Source organism: Cetorhinus maximus, unplaced genomic scaffold (assembly GCF_964194155.1).
Source record: "Cetorhinus maximus unplaced genomic scaffold, sCetMax3.hap1.1 HAP1_SCAFFOLD_942, whole genome shotgun sequence".
NCBI lineage: Eukaryota > Metazoa > Chordata > Chondrichthyes > Lamniformes > Cetorhinidae > Cetorhinus > Cetorhinus maximus.
The window spans coordinates 109,717-136,998 of NW_027596884.1; the positions used below are offsets into that span (position 1 = coordinate 109,717).

Consider the following 27,282-nt stretch of genomic DNA (forward strand, 5'->3'; position numbering starts at 1 on the left):
AGAGGGAGGGGACAGAGAGAGACAGAGAGTGACAGAGAGAGACAGAGAGAGAGAGAGATACAGACAGAGGGAGAGAGAGGGAGAGAGATTGAGCAAGAGAGAGACAGAGAGAGCGAGAGAGAGATACAGAGAGAGGGAGAGGGAGGGAGAGAGAGACACAGAGAGAGAAACAGAGTGAGGCAGAGAGAGAGTGAGAGAGAGACACAGAGAGAGAGAGACACAGAGTGAGAGAGTGAGCGACAGGGAGACAGGGAGGGAGTGAGAGTGAGCAAGCGAGACAGAGAGAGAGACAGATAGAGAAAAACAGAGACAGAGAGAGACAGAGAGAGAGAGAGTGAGTGAGAGAGACACAGAGAGAGTGATAGACAGAGTGAGAGACAGAGTGAGGCAGAGAGAGAAAGAGAGTGAGTGAGAGAGAGACACAGAAAGAGAGACAGAGTGAGAGAGTGAGCAACAGGGACAGGGAGGGAGTGAGAGTGAGCAAGAGAGACAGAGAGAGTGTTAGACAGAGAGAGTGATAGACGGAGAGTGAGAGACAGAGTGAGGCAGAGAGAGAGAGAGTGAGCGAGAGAGAGACACAGAGGGAGAAAGAGAGAGACAGAGTGAGAGCGTGAACAAGAGGGAGACAGGGAGGTAGTGAGAGTGAGCAAGAGAGACAGAGAGAGAGACAGAGAGACAGAGACAGAGAGAGAGAGACAGAGAGAGAGAGACAGAGAGAGAGAGAGAGAGACAGAGAGAGAGAGAAAAACAGAGACAGAGAGAGAGTTATAGACAGAGTGAGGCAGAGAGAAGCAGAATAACATGCCTGTCACTTGCTTGTGACATCCCAAAGTTTTTGACAGCCGATGAAGGACTTGTGCTCACTGCTGAAGTGTCGGAAACGGAAAAGTGGCAGCCAATCCATGCACAGCAAGAGCCCAAAATCAGCAAGGTGATAATGACCCAGGTCATCTGTTTGTTTCAGTGATGTTGGCTGAGGGATAGATATTGGGCCCAATGCTCCAATAGGAGAGGAAGGGCCCTCAGTTTAAAGCCTCAACCCAAAAGCCAGCACCTCCGACAGTGCAGCACTCCCTCAGTACTGGCACCGGGGGGGGAGTGTCGGCCTGGATTATGGAGCTCAGGTCCTCGAGTATATACATCTATAAACACAGAGATAGGGAGGGAGGGGGCGAGGGAGGGATTTGAACAGGAGGATGAGAATTGTAGGGGCCGGAGGAGGTTACAGAGATAGGGAGGGAGGGGGTGAGGGAGGGATTTGAACAGGAGGATGAGAATTGTAGGGGCCGGAGGAGGTTACAGAGATAGGGAGGGAGGGGGTGAGGGAGGGATTTGAACAGGAGGATGAGAATTGTTGGGGCTGGAGGAGGTTACAGAGATAGGGAGGGAGGGGGTGAGGGAGGGATTTGAACAGGAGGATGAGAATTGTAGGGGCTGGAGGAGGTTACAGAGATAGGGAGGGAGGGGGTGAGGGAGGGATTTGAACAGGAGGATGAGAATTGTTGGGGTGTTTGTGGGGGGGGAGAGTGGGAGGCTGTTATCGGGGAGGAGGGGGGTGTCTGGTTACTCTCCGGCCTCTCCTCATGCTGCTCCCTCTCTCTCCCGGCCAGGGAATCGGATGATATTGAACTATGGGATCGTCGTCAGTCTCCTGCTCCTGCTGGGTGGGATTGTCGGCTGCATCTGCTACGTTAGGTAGGTGACCAGTCCCAGCGACAGAGCTGAGCGATGGGAGGCCACTCCCAACCTGCACCCAACCAAAGCCCCCCTCAACCCTCCCCCAAGGAGCCCCCCCTCCGCTCACTCGAATCGAGACCCTCCCCGCCTCGACCAGCCTGGACCATCAGTCTCGATGCACCAGCTCTCGCAAAGACTAGGGAGTCAGTGCTCTCTTCTGGTCCTCTCGGTGAGTCATCGCAAACCGTCCGCATCAAACCCTCCCCAGGACAGGTACAGCACGGCGTTAGATACAGAGTAAAGCTCCCTCTACACTGTCCCCATCAAACACTCCCAGGACAGGTACAGCACGGGGTTAGATACAGAGTAAAGCTCCCTCTACACTGTCCCCATCAAACACTCCCAGGACAGGTACAGCACAGGGTTAGATACAGAGTAAAGCCCCCTCTACACTGTCCCCATCAAACACTCCCAGGACAGGTACAGCACGGGGTTAGATACAGAGTAAAGCTCCCTCTACACCGTCCCCATCAAACACTCCCAGGACAGGTACAGCACGGGGTTAGATACAGAGTAAAGCTCCCTCTACACCGTCCCCATCAAACACTCCCAGGACAGGTACAGCACGGGGTTAGATACAGAGTAAAGCTCCCTCTACACCATCCCCATCAAACACTCCCAGGACAGGTACAGCACGGGGTTAGATACAGAGTAAAGCTCCCTCTACACCGTCCCCATCAAACACTCCCAGGACAGGTACAGCACGGGGTTAGATACAGAGTAAAGCTCCCTCTACACCGTCCCCATCAAACACTCCCAGGACAGGTACAGCACGGGGTTAGATACAGAGTAAAGCTCCCTCTACACCGTCCCCATCAAAAACTCCCAGGACAGGTACAGCACGGGGTTAGATACAGAGTAAAGCTCCCTCTACACCGTCCCCATCAAACACTCCCAGGACAGGTACAGCACGGGGTTACATACAGAGTAAAGCTCCCTCTACACTGTCCCCATCAAACACTCCCAGGACAGGTACAGCACAGGGTTAGATACAGAGTAAAGCTCCCTCTACACTGTCCCCATCAAACACTCCCAGGACAGGTACAGCACGGGGTTAGATACAGAGTAAAGCTCTCTCTCTACACAGTCCCGCCTTCAGCCTCTCGATTGTTTGGTATTTTTTGCAGGTATTTAAAGAAATTGACAGCTGAGTCCTCGAAGGTTAAGGAAGCTGATCTAACCCGACTTCTCATGAAGCTGTTGAATGAAGAGAGCGAGGCTGACTGACCTCGGGAGAGGGGAGGTGAGTGGACACTTCTAACTCACACACTCTCACCTACTCACACCCTCACTCACACACACACTCACTCACCCTCATTCACACACACACTCACACACAGACACACTCACTCACCCTCATTCACACACGGTCACCTACTCACTCACCCTCACCCACTCACACACCTACTCACCCTCATTCACACACACTCACCTACTCACTCACCCTCACCCACACACTCTCACTCTCATTCACAAACACTCACACACTTACTCACCCTCATTCACTCACTCACCCTCATTCACACCCTCATTCACACACAGACACACTCACTCACCCTCATTCACACACACACTCACAAACTGACTCACCCTCATTCACTCACTCACCCTCATTCACACACACACTCACACACAGACACACTCACTCACCCTCATTCACACACAGACACACTCACTCACCCTCATTCACACATACACACACAGACACACTCACTCACCCTCATTCAATCACTCACACTCATTCAGACACACTCACACACAGACACACTCACTCACCCTCATTCAGCCACACTCACACACAGACACACTCACTCACCCTCATTCACACACACTCACACACAGACACACTCACTCACCCTCATTCAGACACACACACACAGACACACTCACTCACCCTCATTCAGACACACACACACAGACACACCCACTCACCCTCATTCAGACACACACAGATACACTCACTCACCCTCATTCTGACACTCACACACAGACACACTCACTCACCCTCATTCACTCACTCACCCTCATTCACACACACACAGACACACTCACTCACCCTCATTCAATCACTCACCCTCATTCAGACACACTCACCCACAGACACACTCACTCATCCTAATTCACTCACTCACCCTCATTCACACACACACAGACACACTCACTCACCCTCATTCAATCACTCACCCTCATTCAGACACACACACACAGACACACTCACTCACCCTCATTCAGACACACTCACACACACATTTACTCATCCTCATTCAGACACACTCACACACAGACACACTTACTCACCCTCATTCAATCACTCACCCTCATTCAGACACACTCACACACAGACACACTCACTCACCCTCATTCAATCACTCACCCTCATTCAGACACACACACACAGACACACTCACTCACCTTCATTCAAACACACACACTCACACACACTCATTCACCATCATTCACACACACACTCACCCTCATTCAGACACACTCACACACAGACACACTCACTCACCCTAATTCACACACAGACACACTCACTCACCCTCATTCACACACACTCACACGCAGACACACTCACTCACACACAGACACACTCACACACAAACACTCACTCACCCTCACTCTCACACACTCACCCTTATTCACACACACACAGTCACACTAACTCACCCTCATTCACACACACTCACACGCAGACACACTCACTCACACACAGACACGCTCACTCACACACAGACACACTCACTCACCCTCATTCACACACACACTCACCCTCATTCACACACACACACACACTCACTCACCCTCATTCCCACACATATCCTCATTCACACACACACCCACAGACACAGTCACTCACCCTCATTCACACACACACACACACACAGACACACTCACTCACACACAGACACACTCACTCACCCTCATTCACACACACACTCACCCTCACACACACAGACACACTCACTCACCCTCATTCACACACACACACCCTCATTCACACACACGCTCACCCTCATTCACACACACGCTCACCCTCATTCACACACACACTCACCCTCATTCACATACACGCTCACCCTCATTCACACACACACTCACCCTCATTCACACACGCTCACCCTCATTTACACACACGCTCACCCTCATTCACACACACACACTCACCCTCACCCTCATTCACACACACGCTCACCCTCATTCGCACACACACTCACCCTCATTCGCACACACGCTCACCCTCATTCACACACACTCACTCACACACAGACACACACACTCACCCTCATTCACACACACGCTCACCCTCATTCACACACACGCTCACCCTCATTCACACACAGATACACTCACTCACCCTCATTCACACACACACTCACCCTCATTCACACACACTCATCCTCATTCACACACACACTTACCCTCATTCACACACACGCTCACCCTCATTCACACACACGCTCACCCTCATTCACACACACTCACACACAGATACACTCACTCACCCTCATTCACACACACACTCACCCTCATTCACACAGACTCATCCTCATTCACACACACACACACCCTCATTCACACACACGCTCACCCTCATTCACACACACGCTGACCTTCATTCACACACACACTCACACACAGATACACTCACTCACCCTCATTCACACACACACTCACCCTCATTCACACACACTCACCCTCATTCACACACTCACCCTCATTCACACACACGCTCACCCTCATTCACACACGCTCACCCTCATTCACACACACGCTCACCCTCATTCACTCACACGCTCACCCTCATTCACACACACACTCACCCTCATTCACACACACACTCACCCTCATTCACACACACTCACCCTCATTCACACACTCACTCACCCTCATTCACACACACACACATCCTCATTCACACACACACACTCACCCTCATTCACACACACACTCACCCTCATTCACACACACACTCACCCTCATTCACACACACCCTCATTCACACACACTCACCCTCATTCACACACACACTCACCCTCATTCACACTCACTCACCCTCATTCACACACACAATCACCCTCATTCACGCACACGCTCACCCTCTTTCACACACGCACTCACCCTCATTCACACACACTCACACACAGACACACACTCACCCTCATTCACACACCCTCACACACAGACACACTGACTCACCCTCATTCACACACTCACTCACCCTCATTCACACACACACTCACCCTCATTCACACACACTCACCCTCATTCACACACACACTCACCCTCATTCACACTCACTCACCCTCATTCACACACACAATCACCCTCATTCACACACACGCTCACCCTCATTCACACACACACTCACCCTCATTCACACACACTCACACACAGACACACACTCACCCTCATTCACACACCCTCACACACAGACACACTCACTCACCCTCATTCACACACTCACTAACCCTCATTTACACACTCACTCACCCTCATTCACACACACACTCACCCTCATTCACACACTCACTCACCCTCATTCACACACCCTCACACACAGACACACTCACTCACCCTCATTCAAACACACACACACACAGACACACTCACCCTCATTCACACACACTCACACAGACACACTTTACCTCATTCACTCACTCACACACACACTCACTCACCCTCATTCACACACTCACACAGACACACTTACCCTCATTCACACACACAGACACACTCTCACCCTCATTCACACACTCTCATACACAGACACACTCACTCACCCCCATTCACACACACACACTCACCCTCATTCACACACACACTCACCCTCATTCACACACACGCTCACCCTCATTCACACACATGCTCACCCTCATTCACACACACTCACACAGATACACTCACTCACCCTCATTCACACACACACACCCTCATTCACACACTCACTCACCCTCATTCACACACACACCCTCATTCACACACATTCACCCTCATTCACACACACTCACCCTCATTCACACACACACTCACCCTCATTCACACACACTCACCTTCATTCACACACACTCACCCTCATTCACACACACACTCACCCTCATTCACACTCACTCACCCTCATTCACACACACACTCACCCTCATTCACACACACACCCTCATTCACACACCCTCATTCACACACACTCACACACATTCACACACCCTCACACACAGACACACTCACTCACCCTCATTCACACACTCACTCACCCTCATTCACACACACACACCCTCATTCACACACACTCACCCTCATTCACACACCCTCATTCACACACCCTCACACACAGACACACTCACTCACCCTCATTCACATACTCACCCTCATTCACACACTCACTCACCCTCATTCACACACACACACCCTCATTCACACTCACTCACCCTCATTCAAACACATACACACACACAGACACACTCACCCTCATTCACACATACTCATACAGACACACTTACCCTCATTCACTCACTCACACACACACTCACTCACCCTCATTCACACACACTCACACAGACACACTTACCCTCATTCACACACACAGACACACTCTCACCCTCATTCACGCACTCTCATACACAGACACACTCACTCACCCCCATTCACACACACACATTACCCTCATTCACACACACTCACACACAGACACACTCACTCACCCTCATTCAAACACACACTCACCCTCACTCCCACACAGACACACTCGCTCACCCTCATTCACACACACTCACAGACACACTCACTCAACCTCATTCACACACACACACACACACAGACACTCACTCACCCTCATTCACACACAGACACACTCACTCACACCTACTCACTCACCCTCACACACACAGACACACACACCCTCATTCACACACACATACTCACCCTGATTCACACACTCACACACAGACACACTTACTCACCCTCATTCACACACACTCACACACAGACACACTCACTCACCCTCATTCACACACAGACACACTCACTCACCCTCATTCACACACACAGACACACTCACTCACCCTCATTCACACACAGACACACTCATTCACCCTCATTCACACACAGACACACTCACTCACCATCACTCACACACACACAGACACACTCACTCACTCACCCACCCTTATTCACACACAGATACACTCACTCACCCTCATTCACACACACTCTCACACACACACTTACGCACCCTCGTTCACACACACACTCACACACAGACACACTCATTCACCCTCATTCACACACATGCTCAACCTCATTCACACACATGCTCACCCTCATTCACACACACTCACACACAGACACACTCACTCACCCTCATTCACACACAGACACACTCACTCACCCTCATTCACACACACAGACACACTCACTCACCCTCATTCACACACAGACACACTCACTCACCATCACTCACACACACACACACAGACACACTCACTCACTCACCCTTATTCACACACAGATACACTCACTCACCCTCATTCACACACACTCTCACACACACACTTACGCACCCTCGTTCACACACACACTCACACACAGACACACTCATTCACCCTCATTCACACACATGCTCAACCTCATTCACACACACGCTCACCCTCATTCACACACACACACAGACACACTCACTCACCCTCATTCACACACATGCTCACCCTCATTCACACACTCACACACAGACACACTCACTCACCCTCATTCACACACACACACACTCACCCTCATTCACACAAACTCACACACAGACACACTTACTCACCCTCATTCAGACACACACTCGCACACAGACACACTCACACCCTCATTCACACACACTCACACACAGACATACTTACTCACCCTCATTCACACACATACACACACACAGACACACTCACTCACCCTCATTCACACACACACACACAAAGACACACTCACTCACCCTCATTCACACACACACACACACACACAGAGACACACTCACTCACTCTCATTCACACACACTCACACACAGACACACTCACTCACCCTCATTCAGACACACTCACACACAGACACACTCACTCACCCTCATTCACACACACTTACTCACCCTCATTCACACACACTTACCCTCATTCACACACACACACAGACACACTCACTCACTCCGAGGCAGGTAACTAGAGAGGCAGACACACTGAAAGAGACAGAGATATACAAAAAGAGGGCGAGACATTGGGATAGAGACAGAGACAGAGTGAGAGGCAGAAAGGGAGACAGAGAGATAGAGATGGAAAGAAAGTGAGAGACAGAGGGGGTGCGATAGAATGATAGATAGACAGATATACAGAGAGACAAAGAGACAGAAAGAGAGAGACAGGGTGATAGAGAGAGAGATAGAGAGAAAGACAGAGTGAGAGAGACAGAAAGGTAGAGATGCAGAGAAAGATAGAGAGAGACAGAGAGTGTGAGAGAGAGAGCTGGAGGGGCAGAGGGATCGGGGGAGAGATAGCAAGATGGCGACACGGAGACAGACAGATCAAGCAAGATAGAGGGAGAGAGATTTAGAGAAAGGCAGAGAGAGAAAGAGGAGACAGAGAGAGAGACAGATAGAGGGAGGGATATTTAGGGAGAGAGAGAGAGAGAGAGACAGAGATCTAGGGAGGAAGAGTTAGAGAGAGACAGACAGATAGCGGGAGGGATATTTAGAGAGAGAGCGAGACAGACAAACAGGAAAATGCCTGACAGAGGCTGTGTAAACTCTCTCTCCAGGAAGCACACACAACTTTACATGGATTCTCAGAACCTATGTCACAAACTCTCGCTCCCTCTTCAATATAGAAACATAGAAACTAGGAGCAGGAGTAGGCCATTCGGCCCTTTGAGCCTGCTCCGCCATTCATTATGACCATGGCTGATCATCCAACTCAATAGCCCTGCTCCCGCTTTCTCCCCGTACCCTTTGATCCCTTTCGCCCCCACGGGCTATATCGAACTCCTTGATACGATAGACATCTTCAGACAACGCCTGTCCCACACGCTCCCCATGCAAATAATGGCGACAGGGCTGAATAAAACCACATAGCCCCTCTTCTGACCTATGGCTGTCTCCAGACAGATCTGTTTATCGGATACTCCCTGCAGACCTCCCATCTGTTTGCTGCTTCAGGCTGTGCTCTCAAAGACCCGCCTTGCAATTAAAAGTCAGAACATTTGAATCTGCTGGAAGGATCTCCGCGCACTCCAGTCTCCCTCCTTCACTGCTTCGAAGACAGTTACGATTGTTCCTGACTCCGTGTCTATCTTATGTGTAAATAAATCCCAATGTTAGATTTAGCCTGAAGCCCATCGTCTAAGTGCCATAGTTACTTCCTTGGTGTGGTGTGGGTGGGGGTGGTGGGATGAGAACGCTTTGCCGAAGGAAAGGCTCCCAGGGTGACACACACATCTGCTTAACGTGAACATTACCTCAGAGGGCTTACACCCTCTGAAAGGAGAGCGAGGCAGAAAGGTTTTGGAGAGGGTATTCCAGAGCTTATGCCACCCCCCCCAACCCCCAGGCAGCTGAAGGCACGGCCGCCAATGGCAGAGCATTGGAAACTGGGGGATGCTTGAGAGGCCGGAATCGGAGGAGCGCAGAGATCTCGGAGGGTTGTAGGAAGTTAGAGAGATAGGGAGGGTTGTAGGGACTGGAGGAGGTTAAGAGAGAGATGAGGAGAGCTGTGGGGGCTGGAGGAGGGTTACAGAGGGAGAGAACCGGTCCCAGGGTGAGTTAGGACAGGGGAGCAGGAGAGTTACGGACAAGGTGAAGTTTACAGAGGGCGGGAGATGGGAGGCCGGAGAGGAGGGCATTGGACTGGTTGAGACTGGAGGGGACACAGGTGAAGATGAGAGTTTTAGCAGCGGATGAGCTAAGCTTGGGCCGGGGGAGGGTGGAGGGTGGGGGTGGGGGGGTTGGGGGGGGGGGGTGGGCCAGGGTCAAAAGCTCATCTTGGGGTCAAACAAGGGGTTGCAAACAGTAGAGTGTCACAGGGGAACTGTGCAAAATGGGATGTGGAAAACTGGGATGGAGATATAGTCACTTTACGAGGAATCTCACCACAATTTTATAATTTTTATTTAATCAAACACTGGTTGATAGATAATACAAACACAACACAAAATCAAATTAAATTAACAACAAAGTCAAAATATTGCTGAGAGACAGATTGCTGAAGCTTTTCACCTCTGTGTCTATCTTATGTGTAACTAATTCCCACTGCTTGATTTAGCCTGAACACAATGATCTAAGCGGCATATTTACCCTCTTGAAGCAGCATGGGTGGGAGGGGATGAAGGGGCTTTGAGGAAGATCTCGACACACCTACCCACCAGTGCTGCTATCTGGAACCCCACAGAGCATCAAAGGGAAAGAGGGTCCATGGTCGGGAAGGGGCAGGAAGATAGATGAGGAACTAGCAGCAAGGTTATCCCCATTGGAGTCTCCGAATTCGCACCAGGTCCCATTAACCCCTCACCCACACTGTGCTGGGTGACCTACACTGACTTCCCAGTCCGGTGATGCCTCAATCTTCAAATTCTCATCCTCCTGCTCAACTGTCCATGGCCCCTCTTCCTCCAGATCTCTATAACCTCCTCCAGCCCCTACAATTCTCGTCTTCCTGTTCAAATCCCTCCCTCGCCCCCTCCCTCCCTATCTCTGGAACCTCCTTCAGGGCTGTGGCATTACTTGGAGAAAGCAACAGGGAACTGCAGGTTCCCCAAGTTCCTGGCTAATTCAAAAAAGTCACAAGCTCGAGCATATTCCTCTTGTTTGCAGACGACAGATCCCTGCCGATGAATGTATGTCACCCATAAGCAAGAGTAAATGAGACAGCACGATGAGCTTGACTGATTATCTTCAGTTGGTTGTTAGACTAGGCATTGGCGCACTTAGGATTGTTCACCAAGTGCTGCCCAATTGCGGAATCACCCGGAACAGTCGACGTCTTGTTTTGGGTTTTGCAAGCACGGACTGGTTGAGGACGATCTGTGCTCTGCCAATCACAAACGGAAGGAACATGGGGCTTGATTCGAATGGCTTGTCCGGCTGACGGCAGCACCCGGCCAGTGGGGAATACCGCTTGCGTCGAGGCTGCATGGTGGCAGTGTGAAACGGCTTGCTTAACCTGTTATTTGCAGTTCTTCTGTGGTACAAACTACTGGGAAGGTCTGAAATTTGGTATTCTTGTCTTTGTCCTGAAGTCAAGAAACGCTCCAGCAATGTGTCTCGCTGTTCAGCAACTTTTATTCCATCAAATGTTGGTTAGAAGGTATGACAGAGGCAACGTAAAATTAAGTTAAATTAACACAAAGCCGAAATATAGAAGACTGGGCTTGGGAGATGCTTAGAGGCAGATGGGGTGGCCAACACTGATGGCTATTGACGTACAGTGGATGAGCCAATCCGAGAGAGGCCGGACGAGAGTGCGACAGATCCTGGGGTTCAACGTTGAGGCTGTGCCGAGGGACAGCTCCCAGGATGCAGACGGTACGAACGTCAAAGCTGAATTGGTAGCACAATTTCAGACACCTCCCATTTCAAATCAAAGGGGGGCCCAGCATTGAAAAAATCAGAGTCCGTTAATGACTAGCGGAAGGCGCCGGGTAGGCTTGGAGTGGGAGTAACTCGCCACCCGGTGGCCGGAGGGCCGCAACTGCGGCGTGACTGTTTACATAGGAAAAATCAATGGGATAAAACAATGATTTGACGATGGGGGCGGTTGACAACATATATTTAAGCATCTGGGTCCATGTAGTGGGAGGAGATAAAGTAAAATGGAGCTTGGTCTTGATATTCATCCTGGATGACCTCCTGCAGAAGAAGATTAAACGCAAAAAATGAGTTTGAGACCAAGCCCAGAATATCTGCCGCAGGTTTCACAATGAGTTGACCTTGGCAGGTTGTTGACCAAAGGGAAGCTGCGATTTGTACATTAACACAAGTGCAATTCAGAAATGTTTCAGACATTCCATCAATGGCGATGGGGCAAGAACCAGAAAGTCCCACCTTTGGGGGGTACCTACAGCAGGTGGACTGCAGTGGTGAAAGGTGGAGGCTCTACACACCCTTGTCAAGGGGCACTTACAGGGGACAACAATTGCTGGCCTAGCCAGCGAAGCCCATGTCCCGTGAATGAATATGGGGGGAGGCGGGGAGAAGGTCGGTAGGTGGGGATTGAGGGAGACGGGGAGAAGGTGAGTGGGTGGGGATTGAAGGAGACGGGGAGGAGGTGGGTAGGTGGGGATTGAAGGATACTGGGGGAAGGTGGGTAGGTGAGGATTGAGGGAGACGGGGAGAAGGTGGGTAGGTGGGGATTGAGGGAGACGGGGAGAAGGTGAGTAGGTGGGGATTGAGGGAGACGGGGAGAAGGTGGGTAGGTAGGGATTGATGGAGACGGGTAGAAGGTGGGTAGGCGGGGATTGAGCGACACGGGGAGAAGGTGGGTAGGCGGGGATTGAGGGAGACGGGGAGAAGGTGGGCAGGTGGGGATTGAGGGAGACGGGGAGAAGGTGGGTAGGTGGGGATTGAGGGAGACGGGGAGAAGGTGGGCAGGTGGGGATTGAGGGAGACGGGGAGAAGGTGGGTAGGTGGGGATTGAGGGATACGGGGAGAAGGTGGGTAGGTGGGGATTGAGGGAGACGGGGAGAAGGTGGGTAGGTAGGGATTGATGGAGACGGGGAGAAGGTGGGTAGGTAGGGATTGATGGAGACGGGGAGAAGGTGGGTAGGTGGGGATTGAGGGAGACGGGGAGAAGGTGGGTACGTGGGGATTGAGGGAGACAGGGAGGAGGTGGGTAGGTGGGGATTGAGGGAGACGGGGAGAAGGTGGGTAGGTGGGGATTGAGGGAGACAGGGAGGAGGTGGGTAGGTGGGGATTGAGGGAGACGGGGAGAAGGTGGGTAGTCGGGGATTGAGGGAGACGGGGAGAAGGTGGGGATTGAGGGAGACGGGGAGAAGGTGGGTAGGTGGGGATTGAGGGAGACGGGGAGAAGGTGGGTAGGTGGGGATAGATGGAGAGGGGGAGAAGGTGGGTAGGTGGGGATTGAGGGAGACGGGGAGAAGGTGGGTAGGTGGGGATTGAGGGAGACGGGGAGAAGGTGGGTAGGTGGGGATTGAGGGACACGGAGAAGGTGGGGATTGATGGAGAGGGGGAGAAGGTGGGTAGGTGGGGATTGAGGGAGACGGGGAGAAGGTGGGTAGGTGGGGATTGATGGAGACGGGGAGAAGGTGGGTAGGCGGGGATTGAGGGAGACGGGGAGAAGGTGGGTAGGTGGGGATTGAGGGACACGGAGAAGGTGGGGATTGATGGAGACGGGGAGAAGGTGGGTATTGAGGGAGACGGGGAGAAGGTGGGTAGGTGGGGATTGAGGGAGACGGGGAGAGGGTGGGTAGGTGGGGATTGAGGGAGACGGGGAGAAGGTGGGTAGGTGGGAATTGAGGGAGACGGGGAGAAGGTGGGTGGTGGGGATTGAGGGAGACGGGGAGAAGGTGGATAGGTTGGGATGGAGGGAGACGGGGAGATGGTGGGTAGGTGGTGACTGAGGGAGACGGGGAGAAGGTGGGTAGGTGGGGATTGAGGGAGATGGGAAGAAGGTGGGTAGGTGGGGATTGAGGGAGACGGGGAGAAGGTGGGTAGGTGGGGATTGAAGGAGACGGGGAGAAGGTTGGGATTGAGGGAGACGGGGAGAAGGTGGGGATTGTGGGAGACGGGGAGAAGGCGGGTAGGTGGGGATTCAGGGAGACGGGGAGAAGGTGGGGATTGAGGGATTGGGGAATGTCTTTTGGCGTTAATTGAGTGATAGGGGGTGAAGGCGAAATGGAACTCTCGGAGTCTAAGTCTGGGATCAAAGATCAGTTGTTGTCTCAGTGAATATTCCGGACATTTTCAGGTTCATTCGGAACGATGGGGAGGAAAGAGCAATACAGGGATAGCCTGTAAAATTCTCATCCTCCTGTTCAAATCCCTGCCTAGCGTCTCACCTCCTCCCTCCCTATCTCTGCAACCTACTCCAGACTGAACAATTTCATCCTCCTGTTCAAATCCCTCCCTCACACCGTCCTTCCCTATCTCTGTGACCCCCTCCAGCCTCTACAATTCTAATCCTCCTGTTCAAGTAACTCCGTCACCCCCTCCCTCCCTATCTCTATAACCTCCTCCAGCCCCTACAATTCTCATCCTCCTGTGCAAATCCCTCCCTCACCCCCTCCCTCCCTATCTCTATAACCTCCTTCAGCCCCTACATTTCACATCCCCTGTTCAAAACAATCCCTCGTCGCCTCCCTCTCTATCTCTGTAACCTCCTCCAGCCCGAACAATTCTCATCCTCCTGTTCATATCCCTCCCACACCCCCTCCCTCCCTATCTCTGTAAATCTCTCCAGCCCCTACAATTCTCATCCTCCAGTTCAAATCCCTCCCTCACCCCCTCCCTCCCTATCTCTGTAACCTCCACCAGACTCTGCAATTCTCATCCTCCTGTTCAAATTCCTCCCTCACCCCCTCCCTCTCTATCTCTGCAACCTCCTCGAGGACCGACAATTCTCATCCTCCTGTTCAAATCCCTCCCTCACCCCCTACCTCCTGGGCTCTGTAACCTCCTCCAGCCCCTACCATTCCCCTCCTCCTTTTCTAATCCCTCCCTCAACCCCTCCGGCCCTATCTTGTAATCTCCACCAACCCCTACAATTCTCATCCTCCTCTTCAAATTCCTCCATCACTGCCTCTCTCCCTATCTCTGTAACCTCCTCCAGCACCTACAATTCTCATCCTCCTGTTCAAATCCCTCCCTCACCCCCTCCCTCCCTATCTCTGTAACCTCCTACAGCCCCGACAATTCTCATCCTCTTGTTCAAATCCCTCCCTCATCCTCTCCCTATCTCTGTAACCTCCTCCAGCCCCTACAATTCTCATCCTCCTGTACAAATCCCTCCCCCTCCCTCCCTATCTCTGTAACCACCTCCATCCCCAACAATTCACATCCTCCTGTTCAAATCCCTCCCTCGCCCCCTCCCTCCCTATCTCTTTAACCTCCTCCAACCCCAACAATTCTCATCCTCCCATTGTTATCCCTACCTTACCCTCTCCCTCCCTATCTCTGTAACCTCATCCAGCCTCTACAATTCTCATCCTCCTGTTCAAATCTCTCCCTCGCCCCCTCCCTCCCTATCTCTGTAACCTCCTCCAGCCCCTACAATTCTCATCCTCCAGTTCAAATCCCTCCCTCGCCCCCTCCCTCACTATCTCTGTAACCTCCTCCAGCCCCTACAATTCTCATCCTCCTCTTCAAAACCCTTCCTCACCCCCTCACTCCCTATCTCTTTAACCTCCTCCAGCCCTTACAATTCTCATTCTCCTGTTCAAATCCCTCCCTCACCCCATCCCTCCCTATCTCTGTAACCTCCTCCAGCCCCAACAATTCTCATCCTCCTGTTCATATCCTTCCCTGACCCTCTCCCTCCCTATCTCTGTAACCTCCTCCAGCCCCTACAATTCTCATCCTCCTGTTCAAATCCTTCCCTCACCCCCTCCCTCCCTATCTCTGTAACCTCCTCCAGCCCCTAAAATTCTCATCCTCATTTTCAAATCCCTCCCTTGCACCCTCCCTCCCTATCTCTGTAACCTCCTCCAGCCCCTCCAATTCTCATCCACCTGTTCAAATCCCTCCCTCACCCCCTCCCTCCCTATCTGAGTAACCTCCTCCAGCCCCTACAATTCTCATCCTCCTGTTCAAATCTCTCCCTCGCCCCCTCCCTCCCTATCTCTGTAACCTCCTCCAGCCCCTACAATTCTAATCCCCCTGTTCAAATCCATCCCTCACCCCCTCCCTCCCTATCTCTTTAACCTCCTCCAGCCCCTACAATTCTCATTCTCCTGTTCAAATCCCTCCCTCACCCCATCCCTCCCTATCTCTGTGTCCTCCTCCAGCCCCAACAATTCTCATCCTCCTGTTCATATCCTTCCCTCACCCACCCCCTCCCTATCTCTGTAACCTCCTCCAGCGCCACCAATTCTCATCCTCCTGTTCAAATCCCTCCCTCACCTACTCCCTCCCTATCTCTGTAGCCTCCTCCAGCCCCTAGAATTTTCATCCTCCTGTTCAAATCCCTCCCTCACCTACTCCCTCCCTATCTCTGTAACCTCCTCCGGCACCTACATTTCTCATTAACCAGTTTAAATACCTCCCTCACCCCCTCCCTCCCTATCTCTGTAACCCCCTCCAGCCCCTACAATTATCATCCTCCTGTTCAAATCCTTCCCTCAATCCCTCCCTCCCTATCTCTGTAACCTCCTCCAGCCCCTACAATTCTCATCCACCAGTTCATATCCCACCCACACCCCCTCCCTCCCTATCTCTGTAACCTCCTCCAGACTCTGCAATTCTCATCCTCCTGTTCTAAATCCTCGCACGCTCCCTCCATCCCTATCTCTGTAACCTCCTCCAGCCCCTACCATTCCCCTCCTCCTGTTCAAATCCCCCCCTCCCTCCCTATCTCTGTAACCTCCTCCGACCCCTACAATTCTCATCCTCCTGTTCAAATCCCTCCCTCGCCCCCCTCCCTCCATATCTCTGTAACCTCCTCCAGCCCCTACCATTCCCCTCCTCCTGTTCAAATCCCCCCTCCCTCCCTATCTCTGTAACCTCCTCCAACCCCTACAATTCTCATCCTCCTGTTCAAATCCCTCCCTCGCCCCCTCCCTCCCTATCTCTGTAACCTCCTCCAGCCCCTGCAATTCTCATCCTCATTTTCAAATCCCTCCCTCATACCCTTCCTATCTCTGTAACCTCCTCCAGCCCCTACAATTCTCATCCTCTTGTTCAAATCCCTCCTTCACCCCCTCCCTCCCTATCTCTGTAACCTCCTCCAGCCCCTGCAATTCTCATCCTCATTTTCAAATCCCTCCCTCGCACCCTCCCTATCTCTGTAACCTCCTCCAGCCCCTACAATTCTCCTCCTCCTTTTCTAATCCCTCCCTCCCTATCTCTGTAACCTCCTCCAGTCCCCACAATTCTCCTCCTCCTTTTCTAATCCCTCCCTCACCCCTACACTCCCTATCTCTGTAACCTCCTCCAGCCCCTACAATTCTCATCCTCCTGTTCAAATCCCTCCCTCGCTCCTCCCTCCCTATCTCTGTAACCTCCTCCAGCCCCTACAATTCTCATCCTCCTGTTCAAAACCAACCCTCACCCCCTCCCTCCCTATCTCTGTAACCTCCTCCAGCCCCTACAATTCTCATCCTCCTGTTCAAATCCCTCCCTCCCTATCTCTGGAACCTCGGAGATCTTTGTGCTGCTCCGATTCCGGCCTCTCCAGCATCCCCCCATTTCCATCGCTCCGCCATTGGCGGCCTGGCCTTCAGCTGCCTAGGAGGGTGGGGCCCAACCTCTGGAATTCCCTCCCTAAACTTCTCCTCCTCTCTCAGACACTCGTTGAAACCCCTTCGACCGAGCTTTTGGTCGCTTGTCGCTAATATCTCTTCACGTGACTTGGGTGTTGAACTTTTGAGTGATCATTGTCTCTGCAGGATGCTGCAGTCGATATGTAAATGCAACAGGTGTCGTGGCCCCCCTCCTCTCTGTCTTTCTTGGCCCACTGTTGGTTGCAAACCTCTTACCTCTAGCGTCTTAATCCATGGCGCTGACTCTTTGAGGCTCTTCAGCTTTGCTCCCTCGCTCCTCCTGATGGCCCCGGTCTCCCCTCTTGGGGTGTGGGCTGATGTCCCGAATGGTTCCTGCCTTGGCCGCCCGGCCATCGCCATTCCGCATGGAGATGCTGCGGGAGATCTTTCGGACGATGCGGTGGAGTTTGGTGTCCCTCGGGCGGTAGTCGCTGGCGAGCTCCTCCCAGCTGATCTCGATGTTGCCGGTGTACCAGAAGACCCAGCCAATGAGGCTGGCGAAGACCACTATAGCCCCCGTGTAGATCAGCATGTCCCCGTAGTCACGGCCTCCCCGCTGCATGTTCCCGAAGATACCCACCAGCAAGGTCACCAATCCCACCACGTCCAGCACCACGGCTAACCACAGCGCGTAAGTACAACGGCTCAGACCAGTCAGTGCCATTCCGGCTAATGTAACTCCCTTATCACTCTCTCTCCTTCTTACTCTCCCTCAATCCCTTCGTCACTCTCTCCCTCAATCCCTTATCACTCTCTCTCCTTCTTACTCTCCCTCAATCCCTTCGTCACTCTCTCCCTCAATCCCTTATCACTCTCCCTCAACTCCCTTATCACTCTCTCTCCTTCTTACTCTCCCTCAATCCCTTATCACTCTCTCCCTCAATCCCTTCGTCACTCTCTCCCTCAATCCCTTATCACTCTCTCACAATCTCCTTATCACTCTCCCTCAATCCCTTTGTCACTCTCTCCCTCAATCCCTTATCACTCTCTCACAATCTCATTACTCTCCCTCAATCTCCTTATCACTCTCTCACTCAATCTCCTTATTTCTCACCCTCAATCTATCTCTCCCTCAATCTCCTTATCACTCTCCCTCAGTCTCCTTCTCACTCTCCCTCAATCCCTTTATCACTCTCCCTCAATCTCCTTATCACTCTTCTTCAAGACCCTTTATCACTCCCTCAATCTCTTTATCTCTCCCTCAAACCCTCTATCTCTCTCCCTCAATCTCCTTATCACTCTCCCTCAATCTCTTTATCACTCTCCCTTAATCTCCTTATCACTCTCCCTCAATCCCTCTATCTCTCTCCCTCAATCTCCTTATCACTCTCCCCAATCTCTTTATCACTCTCCCTCAAGCTCTTTATCACTCTCCCTTAATCTCCTTATCACTCTCCCTCAAGACCCTTTATCACTCCCTCAATCTCTTAATCACTCTCCCTTAATCTCATCACTCTCCCTCAAGACCCTTTATCACTCCCTCAATCTCTTTATCCCTCCCTCAACCTCCTTATCTCTCTCCTTCAATCTCCTTATCACTCTCCCCCAATCACTTTTTCACTCTCTCACTCAACCCCTTTATGTTTCCCTCAATCCCTTTATCACACTCCCTCAATCCCTTATCACTCTCCCCCAACCTCTTTATCACTCTCTCCCTCAATGTCCTTATCACTATCTCCAATCTCCTTATCACTCCCTCAATCCCTTCATCACTTGGTCTGTATCGCTATCTTTCTCTCAATCTCTTTACTGCCGTCTCTCTTCCTCGCTCTCTGTATTACTCCCACCCCCTCTCTCCTTTGATCTCTCTCTCTCTCCCCTTCAATCCCTCCCACGCTCTCTCTATCTGGGTCCCTTTCACGCTATCTCTCAGTCCCTTCCACTCTCTCCTCTGATCTCTCACGATCCCTCCCTCTTCTCTCTGTCCTTCTCTTTCTCTCTCTCGCGAGTGTTTCAATTTCCTGAACTCTTGCCAATTGATTGTCCCCTGCCCCCTTGGTCTCCTTTGCCCCTGCTGCCTCCTCTCGCACTCTCACGGTATCTCCACCTCCCCCCCTCTGTCCGAGTTCTCGCTCTCTCTGGAACGATCTCACCGACAGTAATTTGCTCTCTTTCTCTCCGAGGGAGCTTCCAAACTCCCAAACAGACGCACCTTTCACTTGTGCACTCTGCCCTACACAGTAAAACCCGACAAACTGGTTTAGCGTAACCAGAGCAAAGGAAATTGGGCGGGTCGAGGTTCACAGGTCACTCCTTCATCACCACAGGTGAACACTGGAGTCAATCCTGTACTATGGCAACGAAGTTAGCGAAGGATTCAGGGCAGACTGATAAACAGGAGGCCGCAACTGCAGCAATGCCAGTTCAGAGAGCAGGTACATGGATATACTCTAGGATTTGAGCTCCATGATCCAGGCCGACACTCCCCCCGGTGCCAGTATTTTGCTCACACCTGCCCTATCTCTGTAACTTCCTCCAGCCCTTACAATTCTCATTCTCCTGTTCAAATCCCTCCCTCACCCCCTCCCTCCCTATCTCTGTAACCTCCTCCAGCCCCTACAATTCTCATCCTCTTGTTCAAATCCCTCCCTCCGTCTCTGTAACCTCCTCCAGCCCCTACAATTCTCATCCTCTTGTTCAAAAGTCACCTCCTCCAGCCCCTACAATACTCATCCTCCTGTTCAAATCCCTCCCTCACCCCCTCCCTCCCTATCTCTGTAACCTCCTCCAGCCCCTACAATTCTCATCCTCCTGTTCAAATCCCTCCCTCATCCCCTCCCTCCCTATCTCTGTAACCTCCTACAACCCTCCGAGATCTCTGCGCTCCTCCGATTCCGGCCTCTCGAGCATCCCCCCGATTTCCATTGCTCCGCCATTGGCGGCCGGGCCTTCAGCTGCCTGGGGAGGTGTAGGGGCGAAGGGGGGTCCCTAAGCTCTGGAATTCCTTCCCTAAACCTCTCCTGCTCTGTCTCTCACTCCTCCTTTGTGAACCCCACCCCTAAAACTTCCCCTCCGTTTCTCCTCTCCTCTCAGACGCTCATTAAATCCTCCCTGTCTGTCCGAGCTTTGGGTGTCCTGTCCCTAATGACTCCACACAGGGGGGTCATAGTCAGGTTGTGTTGGCTAATAGCCCCTGTGTTGGGTCTCAGGGACGCTTTATTGGGCTAAAGTGCCTTCCTGCAAGGTGTCTTGTGTGACAGCTGAACAAGTCTGCAGAGGGTTACGGATATCAGGAACTCAGGAAAGGCATGAAGTGGCCATGGGTTGGGAAAGAGGAAGGGCTTACCCAAAAAAAGGTGCATCTAATTGCTCACCCTGGTCTAGGAAGGAGGCGGTGGGACTTAGGGCTCATCTCAACAGGTTGCTCTGCCTGGGATCTTGCTGGGCACATCCTTGACCCCCAGCTCAGTCAACTGGGAGTGACGGGTGTGAGGAAGCACGTGTTAAATCACTGCCAGGGTTGAGTGTTGGAAAAATCACTTCAGCGGCAAGAGCAGGCCCATTCAGCGCTCTCCTCGAGCCTGTTACACAGGAACAGGAGGAGGCCCATTCAGCGCTCTCCTCGAGCCTGTTACACAGGAACAGGAGGAGGCCCATTCAGCCCCCTCCTCGAGCCTGTTACACAGGAACAGGAGGAGGCCCATTCAGCCCCCTCCTCGAGCCTGTTACACAGGAACAGGAGGAGGCCCATTCAGCCCCCTCCTCGAGCCTGTTACACAGGAACAGGAGGAGGCCCATTCAGCCCCTTCTCGAGCCTGTTACAAAGGAACAGGAGGAGGCCCATTCAGCCCCTTCTGGAGCCTGTTACACAGGAACAGGAGGAGGCCCATTCAACCCCCTCCTCGAGCCTGTTACACAGGAACAGGAGGAGGCCCATTCAGCCCCCTCCTCGAGCCTGTTACACAGGAACAGGAGGAGGCCCATTCAGCCCCTTCTCGAGCCTGTTACAAAGGAACAGGAGGAGGCCCATTCAGCCCCTTCTCGAGCCTGTTACACAGGAACAGGAGGAGGCCCATTCAACCCCCTCCTCGAGCCTGTTACACAGGAACAGGAGGAGGCCCATTCAACCCCCTCCTCAAGCCTGTTACACAGGAACAGGAGGAGGCCCATTCAGCCCCTTCTTGAGCCTGTTACACAGGAACAGGAGGAGGCCCCATTCAGTCTCTTCTCAAGCCTGTTACACAGGAACAGGAGGAGGCCCATTCAGAACCCTCGAGCCTGTTACACAGGAACAGGAGGCCAATTCAGCCCCTTCTCGAGCCTGTTACACAGGAACAGGAGGAGGCCCATTCAGCGCTCTCCTCGAGCCTGTTACACAGGAACAGGAGGAGGCCCATTCAGCCCCCTCCTCGAGCCTGTTACACAGGAGCAGGAGGAGGCCCATTCAGCCCCTTCTCGAGCCTGTTACAAAGGAACAGGAGGAGGCCCATTCAGCCCCTCCTCGAGCCTGTTACACAGGAACAGGAGGAGGCCCATTCAACCCCCTCCTCGAGCCTGTTACACAGGAACAGGAGGAGGCCCATTCAGCCCCTTCTCGAGCCTGTTACACAGGAACAGGAGGAGGCCCCATTCAGTCTCTTCTCAAGCCTGTTACACAGGAACAGGAGGAGGCCCATTCAGAACCCTCGAGCCTGTTACACAGGAACAGGAGGCCAATTCAGCCCCTTCTCGAGCCTGTTACACAGGAACAGGAGGAGGCCCATTCGGCCCCTCGAGCCTGACACACAGGAACAGGAGGAGGCCCATTCAGCCTCTCGAGCCTGTTACACAAGGACAGGAGTAGGCCCATTCAGCCCCTCGAGCCTGTTACACAGGAACAGGAGAAGGCCCATTCAGCCCCTCGAGCCTGTTACATAGGAACAGGAGGAGGCCCCATTCAGCCCCTTCTCGAGCCTGTTACACAGGAACAGGAGGAGGCCCATTCTGCACCTTCTCGAGCCTGTTACAAAGGAACAGGAGGAGGCCCATTCTGCCCCCTTGAGCCTGTTGCACAGGAATAGGAGGAGGCCCATTCAGCCCCTCTCGAGCCTGTTACACAGGAACAGGAGGAGGCCCATTTGGCCCCTCAAGACTGTTGCACAGGAACAGGAGGAGGCCCATTCAGGCCCTTGAGCCTGTTACACAGGAACAGGAAGAGGCCCATTCAGGCCCTTGAGACTGTTGCACAGGAACAGGAAGAGGCCCATTCAGGCCCTTGAGACTGTTGCACAGGAACAGGAGGAGGACCATTCAGCCCCTTCTTGAGCCTGTTACACAGGAACAGGAGGAGGCCATTTCAGCCCCCTCGAGCTTGTTACTCAAGGACAAGAGGAGGCTCATTCAACTCCTCGAGCCTGTCACAGGAACAGAAGGAGGCCATTCAGCCCCTCGAGCCTGTCACACAGGAACAGGACGACGACCATTCAGCCCCTCGAGCCTGTTACACAGGAACAGGAGAAGGCCCATTCAGCCCCCTTGAGCCTGTCACACAGGAACCGGAGGAGGCCTATTCGGCCCATTGAGCCTGTTACACAGGAACATGAGGAGGCCCATTCAGCCCCTTCTCGAGCCTGTTACACAGGAACAGGAGGAGGCCCATTCAGCCCCTCTTGAGCCTGTTACACAGGAACAGGAGGAGGCCCATTCAGCCCCTTCTCGAGGCTGTTACACAGGAACAGGAGGAGGCCAATTCAGCCCCTCTTGAGGCTGTTACACAGGAACAGGAGGAGGCCCATTCAGCCCCTTCTCGAGCCTGTTACACAGGAACAGGAGGAGGCCCATTCAGCCCCTCTTGAGGCTGTTACACAGGAACAGGAGGAGGCCCATTCAGCCCTCTCGAGCCTGTTACACAGGAACAGGAGGATGGCCCATTCGGCCCCTCCTCGAGCCTGTCACACAGGAACAGGAGGAGGCCCATTCAGCCCCCTCGAGCCTGTTACACAGGAACAGGAGGAGGCCCATTCAGTCCCCTTGAGCCTGTTACACAGGAACAGGAGGAGGCCTATTCAGCCCAAGCCTGTTACACAGGAACAGGAGGAGGCCCATTCAACCCCTCAAGTCTGTTGCACAGGAACAGGAGGAGGCCCATTCAGGCGCTTGAGCCTGTCGCACAGGAACAGAGGGCAGACCATTCAGCCCACTCGAGCTTGTTACACAGGAACAGGAGGAGGCCCATTCACCCTCTCGAGCCTGTTACACAGGAACAGGAGGAGGCCCATTCAGCCCCTTCTCGAGCCTGTTACACAGGAACAGGAGGAGGCCCATTCGGACCCTTCTCGAGCCTGTTACACAGGAACAGGAGGAGGCCCATTCAGCCCCTTCTCGAGCCTGTTACACAGGAACAGGAGGAGGCCCATTCAGCCCCCTCGAGCCTGTTACACAGGAACAGGAGGAGGCCCATTCAGCCCCCTCGAGCCTGTTACACAGGAACAGGAGGAGGCCCATTCAGCCCCTTCTCGAGCCTGTTACACAGGAACAGGAGGAGGCCCATTCAGCCCCTTCTCGAGCCTGTTACACAGTAGATGCTGGGGTTCCAGAGACTGGGTCTGTACTCTCCCTTTCCCTCTCCCTCTCTCGAGTGCTGATGGTGAAGGGGGTGATCGAATCGAGGAGTTTAAGACGATTCAGGGAGTCGACATTGCCGACAGGAAGAAACTCTTCCCTCCGGGTGAGAGGCAGAGGTGCCCAGGACAAGTGGCGGAGGGAGGTAGGTAGGGGGCAGAACCTTAAACAGAGAGCCTGGCCCTTCGGGGGTTACACCATGGAGCACCTGATCACCGGGAGGGGTGGGGGGGGGGGAGTGGAAATGTGGAAACCTCTCCCCCTCCAACCGAAGGGGTGTCAATTGGACATTTCGGAGAGGACCTGGTTGGACGTCCGCTGGGCGGGGGGAGTGGGGTAGGGTGAAGAGGGTTCAGGGTTGGGGGAGCGAGGCACCTCGGCTGAGTTGAGATCGACACCCAGGCACCTGGTTTTCACGAGGCCTGTCCTGACCGACCCGCAGCGATGTCCGGTTGATGCGTGAGAGAGAGAAGAGAGAGAGAGTGAGAGAGAGAGAGAGAGAGAGAGAGACGTATGACAGAGGCAGGCAGCCCTTGGTCAGAACGCAGCAGAGACAGGAACCTTGTTTTATTTAAGATGTGGGATATTTGTACAGTGGCAGGCAGGAGGCAGTCTGCAGATATTACAGAGCAAAGCAGACATCTCGGCTGGGGTGGGGAAGGGGCGGAGGGGGTGAGGGAGAGGGAGAGGTAGAGGGACAGAAACAGAGAGAGTCAGAGAGAGACTGAGATAGAGAGACTGAGACAGATTGATACAGAGAGCGAGAGAGAGGGAGACAGACAGAGAGAGAGGGACAGAGAGAGAGAGAGCGAGACAAGGAGTGCGAGACGGCGAGTAAGACAGAGAGAGAGACAGAGAGAAAGAGTGAGAGACAGAGAGAGGGAGAGAGACAGAGAGAGAGGGAGAGAAAGAGAGACAGAGAGAGAGAGGGAGAGAAAGAGAGACAGAGAGAGAGGGAGAGAGGGAAAAGGAGACAGAAAGACGGAGAGAGAGAAAAAGACAGAGAGAGAGAGACAGAGAGAAAAAGGGAAAGACGGAGACGCAGAGAGGAGAGAGACAGACGCAGAGAGAGAGGGTGAGAGACAGACGCAGAGAGAGAGAGAGAGAGAGGGGGAGACAGACGCAGAGAGAGAGAGAGAGAGGGAGGGAGACAGAGAGAGAGGGAGAGAGACAGACGGAGACGGAGAGACAGACGGAGACGGAGAGAGAGGGAGAGATACAGATGCAGAGAGAGGGAGAGACACAGACGGAGACAGAGAGAGAGGGAGAGAGACAGAGAGAGAGAGAGAGAGAGAGAGAGAGAGAGACAGAGAGAGAGAGAGAGAGAGAGAGAGGGGGGGGGGGAATGTGAGGGGCTGAAGGGAGGGTAAAGACAGAACTGACTCGCAAAGGGAATGAGAGACAATATTCAGGGAGGGACAAACGTTGAGGAGAATTCCGGCTTCCCATCTGGCTCCTCTCTCCAGCTCCCGCTCCCGCTCCGGCCCACACCTCAATCCGATTTTCACCCACACGCTCTCTGTGAGCCATGGCGCAGAGGCGCAGGTCTCGACTCCCGGCCCACCAACCCCAATCCCGCCAGGGCCCCAACCCCCATCCACAACCACCCCTGCCTCCCCAGGCAGACCCCACACAGGCGTGCCCCTTCCTGAGTCTGGGGGGGAGGGGGAAAGAGGCACGAAACGCAGAGAACGATGCCTCCCGTGTCCGAGCAGCCCGCTCGCAAAGGCAGCGCCACGGGGAGGGGAGGGGGGAGAGGAGGGCAGTGCGTCACTGACAGCACTGCTCAGGGTGATGCCGGGCTATTCGGCTGGGAGTGTGGCGCAGCGGCTCTGGTGCTTGAGGAGGTGGGAGAGAAAGAGAGAGGGAGAGAGAGAGTGCGGGGAGGGGAAGAGAGGGAGAGAAGAGGAGAGGGGGCGGGAAGGGGAGACAGAAGGGGGGAGAGAAGGCGAGAGGGAGAGGTGGGGAGAGGGAGAGAAGCAGAGAGGAGAGGAGGGGAGAGAGAGGGGGGAGAGAGAGGGAAGGCGGGAGGGAGAGAAGGGGAGAGGGAGAGAAGGGAGAGGGAGAGAAGCAGAGAGGGAGAGAAGGGGAGAAAGAGGGAGGAGAGAGAGGGAAGGGGGGAGGGAGAGAAGGGGAGAGGGAGAGGAAGAAGAGAGAGAAGGGGAGAGTGAGAGGTGGGAGAGAGAGGAAGAAGAGAGAAGGGGAGAGTGAGAGGTGGGAGAGAGAGAGGAAGAAGAGAGAAGGGGAGAGGGAGAGAAGGGATGAGGGAGAGAAGGGGATTGGGAGAGAAGGGGAGAGGGAGAGAAGGGATGAGGGAGAGAAGGATGTGGGAGAGAAGGGATGTGGGAGAGAAGGGGAGAGGGAGAGAAGGGGATTGGGAGAGAAGGGGAGAGGGAGAGAAGAGATGAGGGAGAGAAGGGGAGAGGGAGAGAAGGGAGAGGAAAGAGAAAGGGGAAAGGGAGGAGGCAGGGAAGAGAGAGAGGTACGAGAGGGAAGGAGAGAGAGAAGATGGGGGAAAGAAGAGAGGGAGATGAGAGAGACGAGGAGGAGTGAGAGAGA

The 27,282-nt window shown here is 53.4% G+C and overlaps 1 protein-coding gene across 2 annotated transcripts; it reads right to left on the reverse strand.

The window, feature by feature from the left end:
- Nucleotides 1-12,333: 12,333 nt before the first annotated feature.
- On the reverse strand, nt 12,334-19,451 carry LOC144675304 (transmembrane protein 238-like). 2 transcript variants are annotated; one of them, XM_078536161.1, is made up of 3 exons: nt 19,316-19,451; nt 18,400-18,996; nt 12,334-12,598 (listed from the first exon to the last, which is right to left on the reverse strand). In XM_078536161.1, exon 2 carries the CDS (start codon nt 18,845-18,847, stop codon nt 18,410-18,412), a length of 438 nt encoding a protein of 145 aa, XP_078392287.1. In that variant the 5' UTR covers nt 18,848-18,996; nt 19,316-19,451; the 3' UTR covers nt 12,334-12,598; nt 18,400-18,409. The 2 variants fall into 2 exon arrangements, with proteins under 2 accessions (XP_078392287.1, XP_078392286.1); XM_078536160.1 differs by lacking the exon at nt 19,316-19,451 and having other exon boundaries at nt 18,400-19,170.
- Between the last annotated feature and the right edge of the window lie 7,831 nt (nt 19,452-27,282).